General features: G+C 40.4%; 1 protein-coding gene and 1 non-coding gene across 5 annotated transcripts in view; one reads left to right on the top strand and one right to left on the bottom strand.

Moving 5' to 3' along the window:
- The window catches only part of PHF20 (PHD finger protein 20), a 171,277-nt gene that overhangs the window by 135,345 nt on the left and 18,598 nt on the right, over positions 1-17,334 (top strand). For all 4 annotated transcript variants that reach the window (XM_042931062.1, XM_042931060.1, XM_042931059.1 and 1 more), the window contains exons 11-14: positions 6,137-6,235; positions 7,567-7,731; positions 8,698-8,876; positions 16,477-16,576. In XM_042931062.1, the coding sequence (XP_042786996.1) occupies positions 6,137-6,235; positions 7,567-7,731; positions 8,698-8,876; positions 16,477-16,576 (543 nt within the window). The remainder of the gene's footprint in view (positions 1-6,136; positions 6,236-7,566; positions 7,732-8,697; positions 8,877-16,476; positions 16,577-17,334) is intronic.
- LOC122216696 lies at positions 16,943-17,049 on the bottom strand. The gene has a single exon (XR_006201053.1). It is a non-coding gene; the product is annotated as a U6 spliceosomal RNA (small nuclear RNA).

Below are 17,334 nucleotides of genomic sequence, written 5' to 3'. Positions count from 1 at the left end.
CAAACTGGAAGCAGTTGTCTGATGTCCTTCTGCTCTCATAGCTTAGTGATGATCTGGTGGAGAAATAGGGAGCAGGCTGTTCAGAGGGAAAAAAGAAGGGCTGTAGTACTTTTTTTTGGTGGAAGATGCAGGCATCAAGTGCTCTAATACTTATGGACACGTGCAGCCTGAGGAGACGACAAGTGGCCGTCCTAGAAGAGCCTCACCCTCCTCAGGTGACAAGCTGCTCTCTGATCCAGAGCCTTGCAGGAAGTTGCTCTTTGTGCAGCCAAGCCTGAGCATTTGGGAAGTAGCTCTGTAGTCAGGCCATACTGTGTGGCTCATGGAACAATTGGCCAAGCTGTCTAAGAGAGCTCAACAGCAGACCACCATCACCCTCCAGGGAGAGAGTATCGCAAGCAAGATAACAACAGCTAACATGTGAGAACTTGCCATGTGCTAGGCACTGTTCCAAGTTCTTTCTTGTATTGTTTTATTTAATCCTCAAAACAAATCCTATGAGGTGGGGGTACTGTTGTGCCCAGTTGATTAATTATAAACTGGGATACAGGTGAGATGAATTAACTTGAACTGATACCTATACATCTAGCAGGTGGTGGAGCCACAATTTGAATCTAGTTGCAGAGCCTATACCCTCACTCTAGGCTCTGTGTCTGCTGTCTTTTAGGATTCCAGGGAAGGATGCCCTGCTCCTGGGTCCTGAAGTGGGCAGTGGGAGTGCCTGTCTACAGGAGACCTCTGTGCACATGGGTAATCTGAATTAGTTCGGCCTCTGGTCTCCTTGACGGCCCCTTTACCTCAGGGAATCACCAGCATTAGCTTAGTACCTGCTGGACAGTTCTCTCTGTGAGCTCTGCCATTTTAGGCCACATTTGACTTCCCAGTTTTCAGCTGGAAGTCAGCGTGAGCCTCTGAAGGCTTTCTCTCTTCCCCCTGTTCTCAGAGAACACGGGCCTCTTTATAGAACAACTTCCTACGGTATCTCTTCTTTGTATCTTCATTGTTTACCCCTCTAATTGAAGCCTCAGGAAGGACTCTTTAAAGCTTAAAGTGACCATATTTCTGACCAGCTGCGACACTTGGGATCCTTTTAGTTACAAGTAACAGGAAACTCTATTTCAATTGACTCTACAATAAAGAGGGTGTGTTGGTTCACATAGTGGGGAAGTCCAGGGGATGTATGGCTCTGGGACTATCTTATCATGTTGCCTGTCAGTGCTGTTTTCAGGTTGGATACCCTTGTATCATTTGGATAGCCAAGTATCATTTAAGCCTCCATACTGCTTCATTCAAATCTAACGAGAATAAGAGTATATATCCTTTTTATGAATGTTGGACCAGAGTCCTACATTTGGGTCACATCAGTCCATTCCGATCTGCCTTGAACCAACTGGTCAGGCTCAGGTTATCTAAGCCTAAGACTGCAACCAGGGAATTACTGGTTAACTGAATGTGGAGTTAGTCCTGTTCAAAGCCCTTACATGCTGCACAGTGAAGGAGGGATAGAAGAAACTCTGGGAGATACCCACAATGTCTCCTACGTGCAGCAGATACAAAGTGAGAAAGAAAACAGCATAACCTGGGAGCGAGTGAGTGGTGGTGCTGTTGAACTGCAGAGCAGATCTGTGCCTTGGGCTGGTTTCCTATTTCAAGGACAATGCTCAGTACCCAAGACTTGGAGGCCCAAGTCCTCTCACAGGTTTGAGTTCACCCTTTCTGTTTAGTAATGTATGTGATCTTGTAGCTTCTCTGAATTTCACTTCCTCCTCTGTTGAAGGGTAATGTTATTAAGGTATAGCTACATTTTATGCACAATTACCAGTTTGAAGTTGTATGATAGAAAATCTTATACGCAAAATTTGAATTAAAGCAAATCCTAAAAAGTTGGGAAAATTCATTAATCACGTGATGTCACAGTTGGTAGGCCAGTGAGAGTGTTCATTATGTCTTCATTTTTTGGGAATGTTAGTCATGAATTAACCTGAGTTTGAGTAACGTGGGAACTTCAGGAATCCCTGGTATGGAATGAAGTACCCCATCCTTCTCTTATTGCTTATTGGGTTCCCTAGAGGATGTGATTCTGTTTTATGAAATGTGAAATGAGAAACTACTGTTGTTAGAGAAGCCCAAAGGAACTCCCATACTTAGATGATAACCGGGTATGCCCTGGCATTTTGCAGTTTATACCCTATATTCAGATCTTTCTCGAGGATGCAGGACCAAGGTGGTCTCCTCTTCAGCTGCTTCTGCTACTGATGGGATTAATGCTGTTAGCTTTCCAATAAATTAATGGCTATAGTTACTTTAGTTTGGAGGTCATTAAAACTTGAATTTACAAATAAAAAACTGGATCGGGCAACAGTTTCTATATGTGTGTGGGTGAAGATACATCAGCTTAAATCACACCTTTGCTCAGATGTTTCCAGTGGCCAACTTTTTTATAAGGCCTTATACGATCTGCTTCTAGCCACATCATCTTCTCTCCCTCAACCTAATTCTAATTTCACTTCCAGCGAAGACATACAAGCTTCCTTGCTATTTATTGACTTCAAATTCCAATTGTTCATTGCTAACATATGAGAAAACAGTGGGCTTTTGTATATTAACCTGGTTTCTTTATGACCTTGCTATAATCACTATTAGTTCCAGTGTTTTTGTTTTTTGTTTTTTGTTCTTGGTCAGTTCTTTGAGATTTTCTACATAGTCATGTCTGTGCAAACAAAGATAGTTTTATTTCTTCTTTTCCAACCTGTGTAATATTTTCTTCTCTTATTGTACTAAGGATGTCTAGCACAATGCTGAATGGAAATGTTGAGAGAGGACATCTTTGCCTTGTTTCTGATCTTAAGGAGAAAGCTTTCAGTTCTTACCATTAAACATAAAGTTAGCCATAGACTTTTTGTAGATGTCCTTTGTTAAGGAAGATTCCCTCTTCTTAATTTTCTGAGGGTTTTTATCATGAGGAGTGTTGGATTTTGTCAAATGCTTTTTTTTGCATCTTTGTCACAGGATTTTTCTTCTTTGGCCTGGTATAGTGGATTACATTAATTGATTTTTGAATGTTGAGCCAGCCTTGTGTACCTGGAATAAATCCCACTTGGTCGTAGTATATCATTTTTTCATACATTGGTGGGTTCAGTTTGCCAATATTTTTGCACCTGGGTTCATGAGAGATACTGATCTGCAGTTTTCCTTTCTCGTAATGTCTTTGTCTGATTAGAGTAATGCTGGCTGCATAAAAAGACTTAGGAAGTAGTCCCTGTGCCTGTTTCTTCAACACCAAAAGCCAACCCTTTGAGTCATCCACTTGCTGGCCCCCTGCCTGGAAAAGTCTTCTCCCCAGATTTCCATATGTTTCATGCTCTCCTTTCAAGTCTGTGCTCAGATATCCTTTTCTCAGTGAGGCGATCTCTGATTACATACTATTAAAATTGCAAATCTCCTCTTCTCTCATCTCTACTATTCCCCTTCCCTCCTTTATTTTTTCCATAGCACTGATCATCTTCTAAAATACTATATAACTTACTTGTTTTCTGCTGCCACCCACTAAGTATAGCTCTGTGAGGGTAGAGGTTTTGTCTTTTTTGTTGTTGTTGTTCATTGTTGTATTCTTCCTCCCTAGAATACCGCCTGGAACATAGTAGATGCTCAAATATTTGTTGAGTAAATGGATTTAAGCCATGACTAATAATGTAGTTAGAGCCAAGAGGATCTGCAAAAATGAGTTATGTGTTTATATCTGAGGAGGAATGTTCCCAGGATCAGAGGAAAGTAAATATTGTTGATAGCTTTTATAAAATTTGGGAGGCATTTGACTACGTTTTGCTAATGAACTGTATCAACTTGGCCAAGTCAACTTATTTCTCTGGGCTTTGGTTTCTTTTATTTTTTATTTATTTATTTTTATTTATTTAAAAAAAATTTTTGTTTTTAAGTTTATTTTTGAGACAGAGAGAGACAAAGCATGAATGGGGGAGGGTCAGAGAGAGGGAGACACGGAATCTGAAACAGGCTCCAGGCTCTGAGCTGTCAGCACAGAGCCCGACACGGGGCTTGAACTCACAGACCGCGAGATCATGACCTGGGCCGAAGTTGGTCGCTTAACCGACTGAGCCACCCAGGCGCCCCTATTTTTTATTTTTTAAATGTTTATTTATTTTTGAGAAAGAGACAGAGCATGAGTGGGGGAGGAGCAGAGACTGAGGGAGACACAGAATTCGAAGCAGGCTCCAGGCTCTGAGCTGTCAGCACAGAGCCCGATACAGGGCTCAAACTCACAAACCAAACTCACAAACTGTGAGATCATGACCTGAGCTGAAGTCGGACGCTTAACCAACTGAGCCATCCAGGCACCCCTGGGCCTTGGTTTCTTAATCTTAAATTGTATTTTTGTAAATTAGATTTAAGGTCTTTTCTAAAGTTCTTGTTTGTTGAACTTAGTTTCTCAGTTGCAGAGTATTTTAACAAGGAGGGAATTTAGAGACCCTTAATTCCTGTGTTCTTTAGCCAGCAGATTAACTTCTGCCTGGAGAGCCCAGGCTTAACAGCTAGTATGGCAGCCCGATATCCTCTCTGATGGTTCTTGGGTGCCCCTTTGGGAGAGAGGCCTGGGTTGCGGTGCTGACATGGTGCTGAAGAGCTAGATGAACCTGCTGATAAGTATTCCATTGTATGGACACAGCACAAATGATTCATTCACCTGCTGATGGAGGTTTGGGTAATTTCCACTTTGGGGGATTACAACTACAGCTTCAGTGGGCTTTCATGTACAAGTCTTAGTATGGACACATTATCCCTTCTCTTGAGTAAATATCTAGGGGTAGAGTGGTGAGGTCACAGAATATGTGTGCTTAAACACTTCTTAATATCTACAGAGTAAGGCGTGATCAATTATTAGCTTATACATTGGATAAGCTAAACAACTGGATTTTTGCAATAGTAAGGCTGTTGTTAACTTTGAAAACTGAAAACAGTCTCAGTAGAGTGGTAGGTGGGAAGTTTTTAGAATGGAATTAGGAAAAATTGTGAAGTGAGAAGTTTGGACAAGGGAGTGTTGATGACTTGAGTTTACTTACTGTGAAGATTAGCAGAGAATGAAGTTGTGGTATTTGGAAGGTGCAAATTGTTCATTTTTTTCCTAAGATTTTTAAAAATGTTTATTTTTGAGAGAGCGAGTTCACACAAGCAGGGGAGAGGGATAGGGTGGGGGACAGAGGATGTGAAGCGGGTTCTGAACTGACAGCTGCGAGCCCCATGTGGAGCTTGAACTCACAAACCCATGAGATCATTACCTGAGCTGAAGTTGGACGCTTAACTGACTGAGCCACCCAGGTGCCCTGTGAATTGTTCATTTTTAAATGGGTTATTTCATGTTATGTGAATTGTACTGCAATTATTTAAAAAAAAAAAAAAAAAGAACAAATTCCTGACACGCTGGTCACGCCTCAAGCCAATTAAATCTGAATCTCTGGGGGTGGGACCTGGGCTTTCACTTTTTTTTTTTTTTTTTAAGTTTGTTTATCCTGAGAGAGGGAAAGTGCACATGCATGAGTGCGAGCAGGGGAGGGGCAGAGAGAGAGAATCCCCACTTGGAGCTCAAACCCATGAACCGTGAGATCATGACCTAAACTGAAATCAAGAGTTGGACGCTTAACCAACTGAACCACCCTGGCATTCCTGGGCATTCATTTTTTAAAAACCTCTCCCGGTGATTGCATATGTAGCCACTGAGGATCCGTGATCTAAGTAGGGTTGGCAAACTTAATCTGTAAAGGGCCAGATAAATATTTTCAGCATTGAGAGCCATAAAGTCTCCATCTTCACTCTTTACCTCTGCTGTTGAAGCATGAAAGCACCCATCATCAACAAATGCTCATCAACAAATGAGCATAGTGTGTTTCAATAAAACTTAAAATAACAGGCAATGGGCCAGAGTTTGCCCACCATTGATCTAAAGGCTAGATGATGGGAGAAGGGTTTCTAGAGCCTTGAGGGGTTGGAAGGTGACCTAGGCAGAACCAGATCCAGAACTCTGTTTTGTTGCCAATTTTAATTCTTCACATTGGACATACACTTGAGAATAAACATCTCAGTGTTAAAAACAAAATGTTAAGCCAATACTTGTATTTAATTCCAGCTGCAAAAGACAAGGAAAAGAATAAAGAGAAGAAATTCAAAGAATTTGTGAGAGTGAAGCCAAAGAAAAAAAAGAAAAAGAAAAAGAAAACCAAACCTGGTAATTTTCCCCTTCACTTGGGTTTCCTACCATGGGATTAGGAGGGGTTACTTTCTCCCCATTCCTGGCCTCTGAGCCTGCACTGAGGAGAGGAGGGGCCAGTGGGCCTTTACTGGAGTTTGTGGGATCAGCTTAGCATGAACCCTGGCAGGGCAGGAGTCTGCTCAACCTGGGTGTTACAAGGGCACATTGACATTTAGGAAGGCCTTCTTTCTTGGCTGCGTTGGCCACCGTGCCCTGTCATAGGATAGTGCACATGAAAGCATTATAATAGGAGAGGATATGCAGATTAATGGCTATTTGCATACGCAACTCTTTTTTGTTTATTTTAAAGATTTTATTTTATTTTATTTTTATTTTTTAAGTAGGCTTCATGCCCAATGCAGGGCATGAACTCATGACCCTGAGATCAAGATTTGCATGCTTCACCAACTGAGCCAGCCATGCACCCTTAAAGATTTTATTTATTTTTATTTATTTTTTAATGTTTATTTATTTTTGAGAAAGAGAGAGCCCAAGTCAGGGAAGGGCAGAGAAAGGGAGACACAGAATCCAAAGCGGGCTCCAGGCTCTGACCTGTCAGCACAGAGCCCTACTCAGGGCTTGAACTCACAAGCCGTGAGATCATGACCTGAGCCGAAGTTGGACACTTAACCAATTGAATCAACTAGGTACCCATAAAGATTTTGTTTTTAAGTAATCTACACCTAACATGGGGCTTGAACTCATGATTCTGAGATTGAGTCGCATGCTCCACTGACTCAACCAGCCAGGCTCCCCTTTTAAAATTTGTTCTGTTTGTTTTGTTTTTGTTTTTGTTTAAATAATCTCTATACCCAGCACAACATGGGGCTTGAACTCACAACCCCGAGATTAAGAATCACAGGTTCTAGAGACTAAGCCAGGCAGGCACCCCTTACATACACAACTCTTAAACACATACCTCTAAGTCTTTCAAGAAAGGATTACTTCTTGAAAATTGTGTGTCTAGCTCCCACAAAAATGTTGATTAAGAAAATCAGGGTTCCAACCTTGGGAGCTAAAGGGATGCCATGTTTTATTTTCAGTGTTATCTTCTGGCTTAGAAAACCAATCTTACCAGGAAAAGAGGGAGAAGGGTGATGGTGAGGAGGAAGCTTTTGGTTTTGAGGTTTTTCAAGATAGCTGGAAGTATTAATCCCTAAATCTGTCCTCCACACCCCTTTGTCGTTGACTGGCTCCTCAGACTTTGAGTTGTTTGAACAGCAGTGCTGTTGGTTGGATGGGATTGATTCTGGAATGCCTTGATGATGTGTTGGGGTACTAATTCCTTCCTGATCCTGTTCTTTCAGAATGCCCTTGCAGTGAGGAAATCAGTGATACATCTCAGGAACCTTCTCCACCCAAGGCATTTGCTGTCACCAGGTGTGGGTCCTCACATAAGCCTGGGGTCCATATGAGCCCGCAGCTCCATAGCTCAGAATCTGGAAACCATAAAGGGAAAGTGAAAGTAACTGGTAAGGAGGCTGTCTGCTGGCTTCATCATTTGAATAGGACCACAGTCTGAGAAGGCTGGATTTATATTGACACTGTAACTTACTTCCCAGGTCCTCTGCAAGTACAGTGGGTTATATTTTCAAAATAAAAAACTACATCAAATAAAAGAAAGGCTATTAGCTGTGCCTTTCCTAAACTTCCCTTTTCTCTAACTTTGGTCTATTTTGGTCTTGGTTGAATGCCATTCCAGTGTGTCTATAACCAAATCCATTATACCCCATCCTCTTGCACACTTGCCCTTCTCAAGCCTTCATTTCTTATTGATGGACTCTGCATTTAACCTGGTTGCTTGTGGAAATCTGAGTCAACCTTGAAACCTCCTCTTCTGTAGCAATTTAGAGGGTGATTGTGAGTTTGGAAGGGATTAATAAGTATATGGAAACTACTTCGAACAGTATCTGGTACAAAATAAGTGGTCAGTAAAGCTTAGCTGTAATTATAACTTATGAGGCACCAAGATCTAGTGATTCTAGTTCTGATTATCCCTGGAATCTACCCACTTCATTTCCCACTGTCTACAGAGTTTTTAAGGTGGATCTGGATATAGACTTGATGGTAAGTCAGTTCCTGGCTGGAGGGGATGAGATGGAGGAACATATTTGAGTCATTAGGATGATCTGTGTAGTTGATGGGGAGTTGGACCTTCTCTGCTGTTGTGCTCTGTGACCTTGAGTAGCCACTTACCTTGGGCCTCACTCAGTAAAATGAGGAAATGGAGTTCAGTTCATTGCCAGGTAGCATACATCATTTAGGCTGTCATTAGATGACAGGCCCAAGGAATAGATTGGAGTTCCCATTTCTGAGTTCTGTGAAAGTTCATAGAGGAGTGGGGCTGTAAGGTCATTTCCACTCTTGACATCCTAAGTTTTTAGAAAGATTATAACTATAATTTAAAATAGTGACTGTTGTTTTCCTTTTCCTCTCAGAGGAGGATAATCTGAGTGAGTCCTCTTCTGAGAGCTTTCTTTGGAGTGACGAGGAGTATGGCCAAGATGTTGATGTGACTACCAACCCAGACGAGGAACTCGATGGGGACGACCGCTATGATTTTGAAGTGGTCCGCTGCATCTGTGAGGTTCAGGAAGAAAATGACTTCATGATTCAGGTAGGTAGAGCTTCCAGGAGACAGACGTTGAGAAACACAAACTAGTCCTTAGAGGGAATTTTGAGCGACTGCAGTTTGAGGCCAATAAACACAATAGGTCATGTTAGAAGCCTCAGCCAGATAGGCAGTAATAGCAGAAGCACTTGAGCTTTACTTTGTAGTGCAGCTTCCTCTGAATCTCAGACTGGTGTAAATAGCCCATTAGTAGAGTAAGAGAAGACTTGAGATACCACTGAGTCTGAAAGTCTCCTGCTCTGCTTGGGGCAGTTGGGACCCACCAATGGAAGAGGCTTGCCTGTGGTCACACAGTAAGGAGTTGAATAACAGGGATCCAAATCTCTGGAGTGGCAGCTGAATCTTCCTATGGTCCCTTACTTTCTCTCTGATATAAAATTTCTGTATGGCCTAAAGAAATGGAGGCCAGTTTTATAACCTGTCTGTTTCTTATTATTTTCCTAACATTTGTATCTGTCATCTCCATCCCTGGATTTGCCTATGGGGTAGGCCTCCTCTGCTGCTTGGGGAGACCATCACTGGCCAGAGCCTGCTTGCCTCTGGCCCTTCTCTTGCTCTTAATGACAGTTCTGGTGAAGGTGGCTGCTGTCTGGCTGACTCTAAAGGCTGTTGTAAATACCCTGCGTGTCTTGGCAGCTGCCTGGACTGTCCAAGGAACCTGAGTTTTTAAAGTAAGTCATGGTTATATTGGTTAGGATTCTTTGGGTATTTGTTTTTGAATAGCCTTCATGGTAATCTCTGGGAATTCAGAGTACATGAATGGTTTCAAATAGTACCTTGTATTTATGACCTTTAGTAAGCCTCAGGTCACTGGTTTTCAGACCTTTTCAACATCAGAACCCCTTTTCCTATGAATTCTTTCATAGAATCACAAAATGTCTAACAAGTTAAATGCAGTAGTTTTGAAAATTCAGAATAAGTCGTCTTCACTTTTGAGTTCAGAAATGTGAATGTTATGCTTTTCCTTTTTTTTTTTTTAATGGCATGCTTTTCCCTATGAAGTCTCATATGCCATCAGGGTTCTGAGTGACAGTTGCCAACTTGGAGCATTTCAGTGATTCAGTAGGTTTTCTCTTTTTGTGACATGGCCATTTGTATAGGTGACTCTTCCTAAACAGCAGGCTGTGTAGTCATTTTGGTTAAACAGAGATGGGAGGGAAAGCTTTGTTCCGAGTATAGCACAATAGTGAGCAAGCCTAGCAGTACAGAATTATATGTACTGGTGGGTTGTGTTGTCTTAGTCTTGACTTCAAGTTTGGAATACATTTGAATGTGCATTTTTTGTTTTAGTTTTGAAAAATAGACCTATTTTTAAAAAGACACCCATTTGCAGAAGCTCAGTAGACTAGAACTTGAAAACTAATACAACATGGAAACTATTGTTTTAGTAGAATATTTTTTTAAGTTTGGTTTTTAAAAGGATGTCGAGGGGTGCCTGGGTGGCTTGGTCGGTTAAGTGTCCGACTTCGGCTCAGGTCATGATCTCACGGTCTGTGAGTTCAAGCCCCGCGTCGGGCTCTGTGCTGACGGCTCAGAGCCTGGAGCCTGTTTCAGATTCTGTGTCTCCCTCTCTCTCTGCCCCTCTCCTGTTCATGCTCTGTCTCTCTCTGTCTCAAAAATAAATAAACGTTAAAAAAAAATAATAAATTAAAAAAATAATAATAAAAGGATGTTGATTGGGAAACGTGGGTGGCTCAGTTGGTTAAGCGTCTGACTTCGGCTCAGCTCATGATCTCACCAGCTCATGAGTTCAAGCCCCACGTCGAGCTCTGTGCTCACAGCTCAGAGCCTGGAGCCCACTTTGGATTCTGTGTCTCCCCCTCTCTCTGCTCCTCCCCCACTCATGCTCTGTCTCTCTCACTCACTCTCTCCTTCAAAAATAAACAAACATTAAAAAAAATTAAAAAAAAAAAAGGATGTTGATTGTTAGTTTTTATCTTTACTCTGTGGGCGTGTGCTCAGTTCTGGGCTTTGGAAGCCTGGTTTGGTCTTCATTTGTCCATAGGAATCTTTAGTGGGTGAGTAATGAAGGGTCTTCCTGGCAAGACTATTCTAGTTAATTAGTATAAGAGACCTGCTTCTGATTCACTGTACTTTTTCCATTGATTTTCCTATAAGTAGCAAGGATTAGAGGGGGTTCGGGCAGGGGGAGAACTTTGTGTGTCATTATGTGCTAAATGAAGAAACTTACTTAGGTTTGGAGCTGTTGAGGCCATACCAGCTGTTACAAGGCAGAGTCTGGAAGTGACTTCCATCTCCAACTTCCTAGGCTCTACATGGTCATCTCCTAGCTCAGCTCAGCTCAGCTCTATGCTTGTGACTTCCTGTCTGGTATTGTGGTGATGATGAGCTCACTTCGGAACACCTTGGATTTTGCTGTGGAAGACTTTTCTGTGCTGTCTGCTTGCTGTCCAGCTGGTTTTATGGCATAGAAGGACAGTTTTGACTTCCTGTCATGAGCAATATACCTTTTCCACTCAGTAACTTTAGCAAAAGGCATACATTTGGAGGGAGCTAACTGGAACAAATATAATTTAAACTTCATAAATGTATTCATTTACATGTGTTCATCACCTAGGAAGATGCAATAATTATTTTTTAAATAAATTTTTAACTTACATTGATAATTTGCACCACCCTAGAATACATTTAGAGTTAGTTATGTAGAAGAGGCATACCTTAAAGGAATAATTTTCTCTAATCATTTTAATTACTTTATTGGTATTAGATTTTATTTGCCAGTGCTAATAATTTATATCATTGGAGGTTAATAATCATGAATATTTGATAAATCTTTGTGCCGCATAAAAAATGAACATCAGGAAATCCATTTGATACTCAAATTATTTTAATTGCTTTAGGGCAGGTTTGGGCAAACTTTTTCTTAAAGGGCTAGGTGATAAATTTTGTAGGCTTTGAGGGCCATGTGGTCTTTGTTGCAACTACTCAGCTCTGCCTCAATCATGTGTAGGCATTATGTAATGAATGAACATGGCTGTGTTCATATGAGACTTTATTTACAAAAACAGGACTTGAACTGAATTTAGCCTCTGGGCAGTAGTTTGCCCTAGACTAATAATATTTGTTAGGTTATGTGCCAAACCCAGTAAAAATTGTGTAGCAGTTTTAAACAGAAGCCCATTTTAAAAGCTTTGTTTGTTTTAAAATTTATATTGTTTATTTGTTGCTGGCTGATGCATTCACATAGTTCAAAGTCCAAAAGGTATATACATAGATATACAGGGGAAATCTGACCCCCCACTTCTCCTTCTCTCAAAGCAGCCCTTATCAACTTCTCATGTAGCATTCTGGAAACACTCTGTGACTAATCAAGCAATAACAAATATATTCTCTACATTTTTTTCCTTTTTTTTTTGGTGTAAAATAACAAAATTTACCATTTTAAACCATTTTTAAGTGTATGTGGCATTAGGTGAATTGGCATTGAGTACATTCACATTGCTGTGCAACTATCTTTTTTTTTTTTTAAACACAAATGTTGTTTTATATGTAGTATTTTCAGTATCTTCTCATTTAACAATAGTTGAAGACTATTCCATTTTCAAACATAAAAAAGCTTTTTCATTTTTTTAAATGTTTTATTTTTTGAGAGAGAGTACAGGTGGGGGAGGGGCACAGAGAGAGAGGAGGACAGAGGATCCGAAGCAGGTTCTGCACTGACAGGCTTACAGCAGCGAGCCCAATGCAGGGCTCAAACCCATGAACTGTGAGATCATGGCCTGAGCCGAAGTTGGATGCTTAACTGACTGAACCACCCAGGAGCCCCTTCATTTTTTTTTTTTTTTTTTTTTTTTATGGCTGCATAATGAATGGATAGATCATCATTTATTTAACCCTTCCCCTGTTGATGACATATAGATTGTTTCTAACCTTAACAGTAATGTAATGAATAATTTTGTGTAGGTGTATCTATGAGACCAAGTTTTGGAAGTAGAATTCCTGGGCCACAGGTTATGTGCATGTCTAAATTTGACAAATGTTATTTTTCTCATAGCAATATTATATAAACCCTCCCTGAAGGTTGTACCAAAGAAAAGTCTTAGGAGCACCTTGTTCAGTACCGAGTATTATCAGACTTTATCTTTGCTTTTCAGATAAGTGAAAAAATAGTCTTATTGGTATAACCATTTTGTAATTTATTTTTAAATACACTTAAAAAAAAGTTTCGTACTTGTAGCATTTGGAAAATGCAGAAAATCACGAAGAAGAAAACAATTACCCGTATTATTTTTACCCCAGGGATAACTGCTGTTAATATTTTGGAACACACATATACATGTGTATATAAATGAAAATTATGCTCTATAAATAGTTTTTTATGAGACTAACACATTTATAAAAGTAGCAAATGTTTATTATAAAAACTTCAGACAGTGCATAAATGTATAAAGAATTAGTTGATATTTATAGGGGCATCTGACTGGCTTAGTCAGTAGAGCATTTGACTCTTGATCTTGGGGTCATCAGTTTGAGCCCCATGTTGGGTATAGATATCACTGAAATAAACTAAAAAAAAAAGGATTACTTGATATTTTTATGTAATCCCCAAACCTAGAAATGCTAATGTGTATTGCATATTATTAGTTGGGTTTATTTGAACATCTTTTTATTTAAGAATTAGATTTTTTTTTTAAATATTCATTTAGTTTTGAGAGAGAGAGTACAAGTGGGGCAGGGGCACAGAGGTAGACAGAAGATCTGAAGATAGCTGTTCACAGACAGCAGACAGCCCAATGTGGGGCTCAAACCCACGAGCCACGAGATTATGATTTAAGCCAAAGTCAGACACTTAACCGAATGAGCCACCCAGGTGCCCCCAAAGAATCTAATTCTTGGGGCGCCTGGGTAGCTCAGTTGGTTGAGCATCTGACTTCAGCTCAGGTCATGATCTTACCACTTGTGTGTTCATACCCTGCATCGGGCTTTGTGCTGACAGCTCAGAGCCTAGAGTCTGCTTTGGATTCTGTGTCTCCCTCTCTCTCTGTCCCTCCCCCACTCGCACATTGTCTTTCTCTCTCTCTCAAAAATAAATAGACATTTTAAGAAAAAGATTTTTTTCCTTTGACTTGTCTGTTCATGTCCTTTATCCATCTTTCTGTGTATGGTTGGTTGTTTTCCTACTTGTTTGTATAGCCTTTTTGTAGACACATTCTTGTATCAGTTGTGAGAAGAGTTAAAAATATTTGAATATTTGTATCTGCTTTGTCATCTTTTGACTTCCAGATTTTTTGAATCAACTATATCAAACTTTTCTTTGATGGCTTCTGAGATTTGAATAACAATTGTTTCCTCATTAGAAGTTCATAAAAATTTATAACAGAATTCTCTCATGGTTGATTCTGATACTTTTGAAGTTTAACTTATTTTTCTTAAAGCTGTATAAATATTTGAACCACCTGGAATTTTTCTTGGTATAAGGTGTGAGAGCTATGGCTACCCAGTTGTCCCAACACATGCCTCATTATTGAGATGTTACCTTTTCTTACTTTATTTCCATATGTATTTGGATTGCTTTTTTGGATTCTCCTTTTCCATTGATCCATCTGTTTATATATTGCTTGGACAATTCTATTTTACTTATTTTATCTTTGTAATATTTTTTAAATATCTGATAGGGCTAGTACCCCCTTTTATTCTTTTTTTAACAAATTTCCTGGCTGTTAATTTTAGGATCAGCTTCTATCCAGTTCCACAGCTATTCATTTATTGCTTATTTTTATTATTTTTTAAATTTTTATTATTTTCATAAATTTAACCTAAGGACAAAAGACATCATTATGATGACTCTTGCTATCCAGGAATAAGATATACCTTACCGTTGAATTAAGTCTTTGTGTCCTTTAAATAGTATTTTAGAATTTTCTTCATGAGATTTTGCATGTTTTATTCTTAGATATTCTTGGATATCTTATCTTAGATATTCTGTTCTTAGATAGTCTTAGGTTTATTCTTAGATATTTTACCCTTTCTGTTATTATTCTTGTTCATTTCTAAATTTAAACTTCTAAAAATGAATGCCAAACCCATATGTAAAAAGTTATTTTAAAGTTTTCAACTTAGCTATATTTGATTGAATTTTAGTGAACCCTAGTTCTCAAGACACTTAAAAACTCATTGGTGAGACAGACTTTCATTCTTAATTCTCTTTTCTGCTACTAACTCTCTGTGTTATTGTGCACTCTTTACTTTCCCTCTCAGCCCTAGTTCCCTCATCTGTCAGTTGAAGAATTTGGATCGGTTCTGCATCTGTCTTCCAGCTTTGCTTCCAGCTATTGATTCTGATGCAGTTAGCCTTCTAGAGGATTCATATTTGCCCACGAAAGCCCTCTTGATGCCAGGGCCTGTCTGACTCCAAATAGATGAGGACTTTAGTTCCTTGTGGCTAGGCTGGTGGCCCACCCTCAAGGCCATGCTGGGAAGGAAGGAAGCTCATTGTCCACCTTCCAGAGCTGTCCACTTGGTTGGGTAGTTAAAGGCTTAGGGTCCTGATTTGAGATTGTATGAAGTGTCCTAGTATCTGATTTGGTATCACTTTTCCTTTCCATTCCCTCCTCTGGACGCTTAGCCCTCAGGCTTACTATCCTCAGGCCATCCACACAACTCCCAGTGCTGCCCTCATTCATTGTCTTCTTCTTTCTTTCCCCCTTTGGCTCCTCCCCCTTCTTCTCCCCACTTTCCCTATAGCCCCTTACCCAAATAAGGCAGTGGAGCCTCAGGGAAAAAGAACTAGCTTTGCCATTAGCCAGGCCTGTGTTCGGACAGGCTTCTCTTCACCATTGCTTCTCTTCAGCTGTGTGACCTTTGGTAAGATTTAGAGAGAATAAACTTGAAGTGCTAACATGTGATTACTCCAGGAGCTAGCAAAGTAAATTAGGTTGTCCATTAGTAGTAGTAATAGGTGCCTAATACATAAAGGCTATGTGCTGGACTCTGTGATGGGAACTTTTATATATATGACTGGTGGTTCCTCACAAACAGCCCCACATGGTCAGTAGGAATAGTACCCGATTTTGTAAATGGAGAAAACTGAAGCCCCAGGAGGAGAAGTGACCTATGCAAGGTCATACAGCTAATGAATGTCTGAGCTAGAATTCAAACTTGGGTTTTGTCATTCCAAGTTAAATCTTCCTCTGAGGACTTGAACAGTTTTTCCTCTGTTCTCATAAAGCGATCAGAAAAGTGAAGCCTCTAGAAATGGAGAGAAAACAGTCATTTTTGTAAGATCACACTATTTTATAGATCTAAAAATGATCTTCATCTGTGCTGTCCGGTGCAAAAGCCACCAACCTCATGTGGCTGTTGAGCACTTAGGATGTGGCTAATAGGACCAAGGAACTGAATTTTAACTTAATTTGTTAAATGTAAAGAGCCACAGGTGGCCAGTGGCTGCCATGGTGGCAGGCACAGTTGTAGATGAGGGGTTGCAGCTCAGCTCCTGAGTAGGTCAATTGGGAGTGCTCTCCCTCCCTGATCCTTCTCCTGCCCCTCCCCTTATAGTGGGTCTTATTTTTGGATAGAGGATACCTTCTGAGTTTAATTTTTATTGCTTCTTTAATTCTAACAGTGTGAAGAGTGCCAGTGCTGGCAGCATGGGGTCTGCATGGGATTACTGGAAGAAAATGTGCCAGAGAAATACACCTGTTATGTTTGCCAAGACCCTCCAGGTAGAGATTTCTGGAGTCAGGGATGTTAACAAATGTAGCCTTTTCCACAGCTGGCCGTGAAGCAGCCTGTTTGTGGTCTTGAGACTCATTTCTTCGACATTGGCTAGACTGACTCCTCCTTGCCCCTGCTGCTAGCTCACTTGGCCTGCTGTCCTGAACTTAGCAGTGAGAGAGTATGTGTAAAGCCTGTGGAAGGCCTGGCCTGGAGCTAGAATTATTTTTTTATTGTTATGAAAATGGTATAAGATAAGATCTATCCTCTTAACAAATTTTTAAGTATACAATACACTATTGTTTATAAAGTGTAAACACAGCATTGTACAGCAGGTCTCTAGAACTTTTTCATCTTGCATGACTGAAACTCTAAAAATTGTGTAATGCCTTACAGATATGCGTGTCATCCTTGCTTAGGGGCCATGCCAGTCTTGTCTGTATTGTGCCAGTTTTAGAATATGTGCTGCTGGAGCAAGCACCTTTTCCTTTTATTGAGGGTTCATGAAGAGGTGGGCTCTGTCTTTGGCTTTTTGGGGCTGTTGGAGGTTAGGAATATGCCTCTGCTCCCTCTGGTGGCACCTGCCCTCCATTGCATCACCTGGAAGAGAGATCTGCCCTTGAGGAGAAGGGGAAAGGTATATATAGTTGGTAGAGCTTGACTGCTACCCAAAGCAGTGAATTAATTCCTTAGCAGAATCAGTTAAGTTTCATTGTTCATGGCCTCATGGGTGGCCTGTGGCTCTTAGGTGCCCCTTTCCAGAAGT

The sequence above is a fragment of the Panthera leo genome, chromosome A3 (genome assembly GCF_018350215.1).
Source record: "Panthera leo isolate Ple1 chromosome A3, P.leo_Ple1_pat1.1, whole genome shotgun sequence".
Lineage (NCBI taxonomy): Eukaryota > Metazoa > Chordata > Mammalia > Carnivora > Felidae > Panthera > Panthera leo.
Note: the sequence above shows the minus strand (reverse complement) of the source record. Positions and strands in the feature narration are given on the sequence as shown.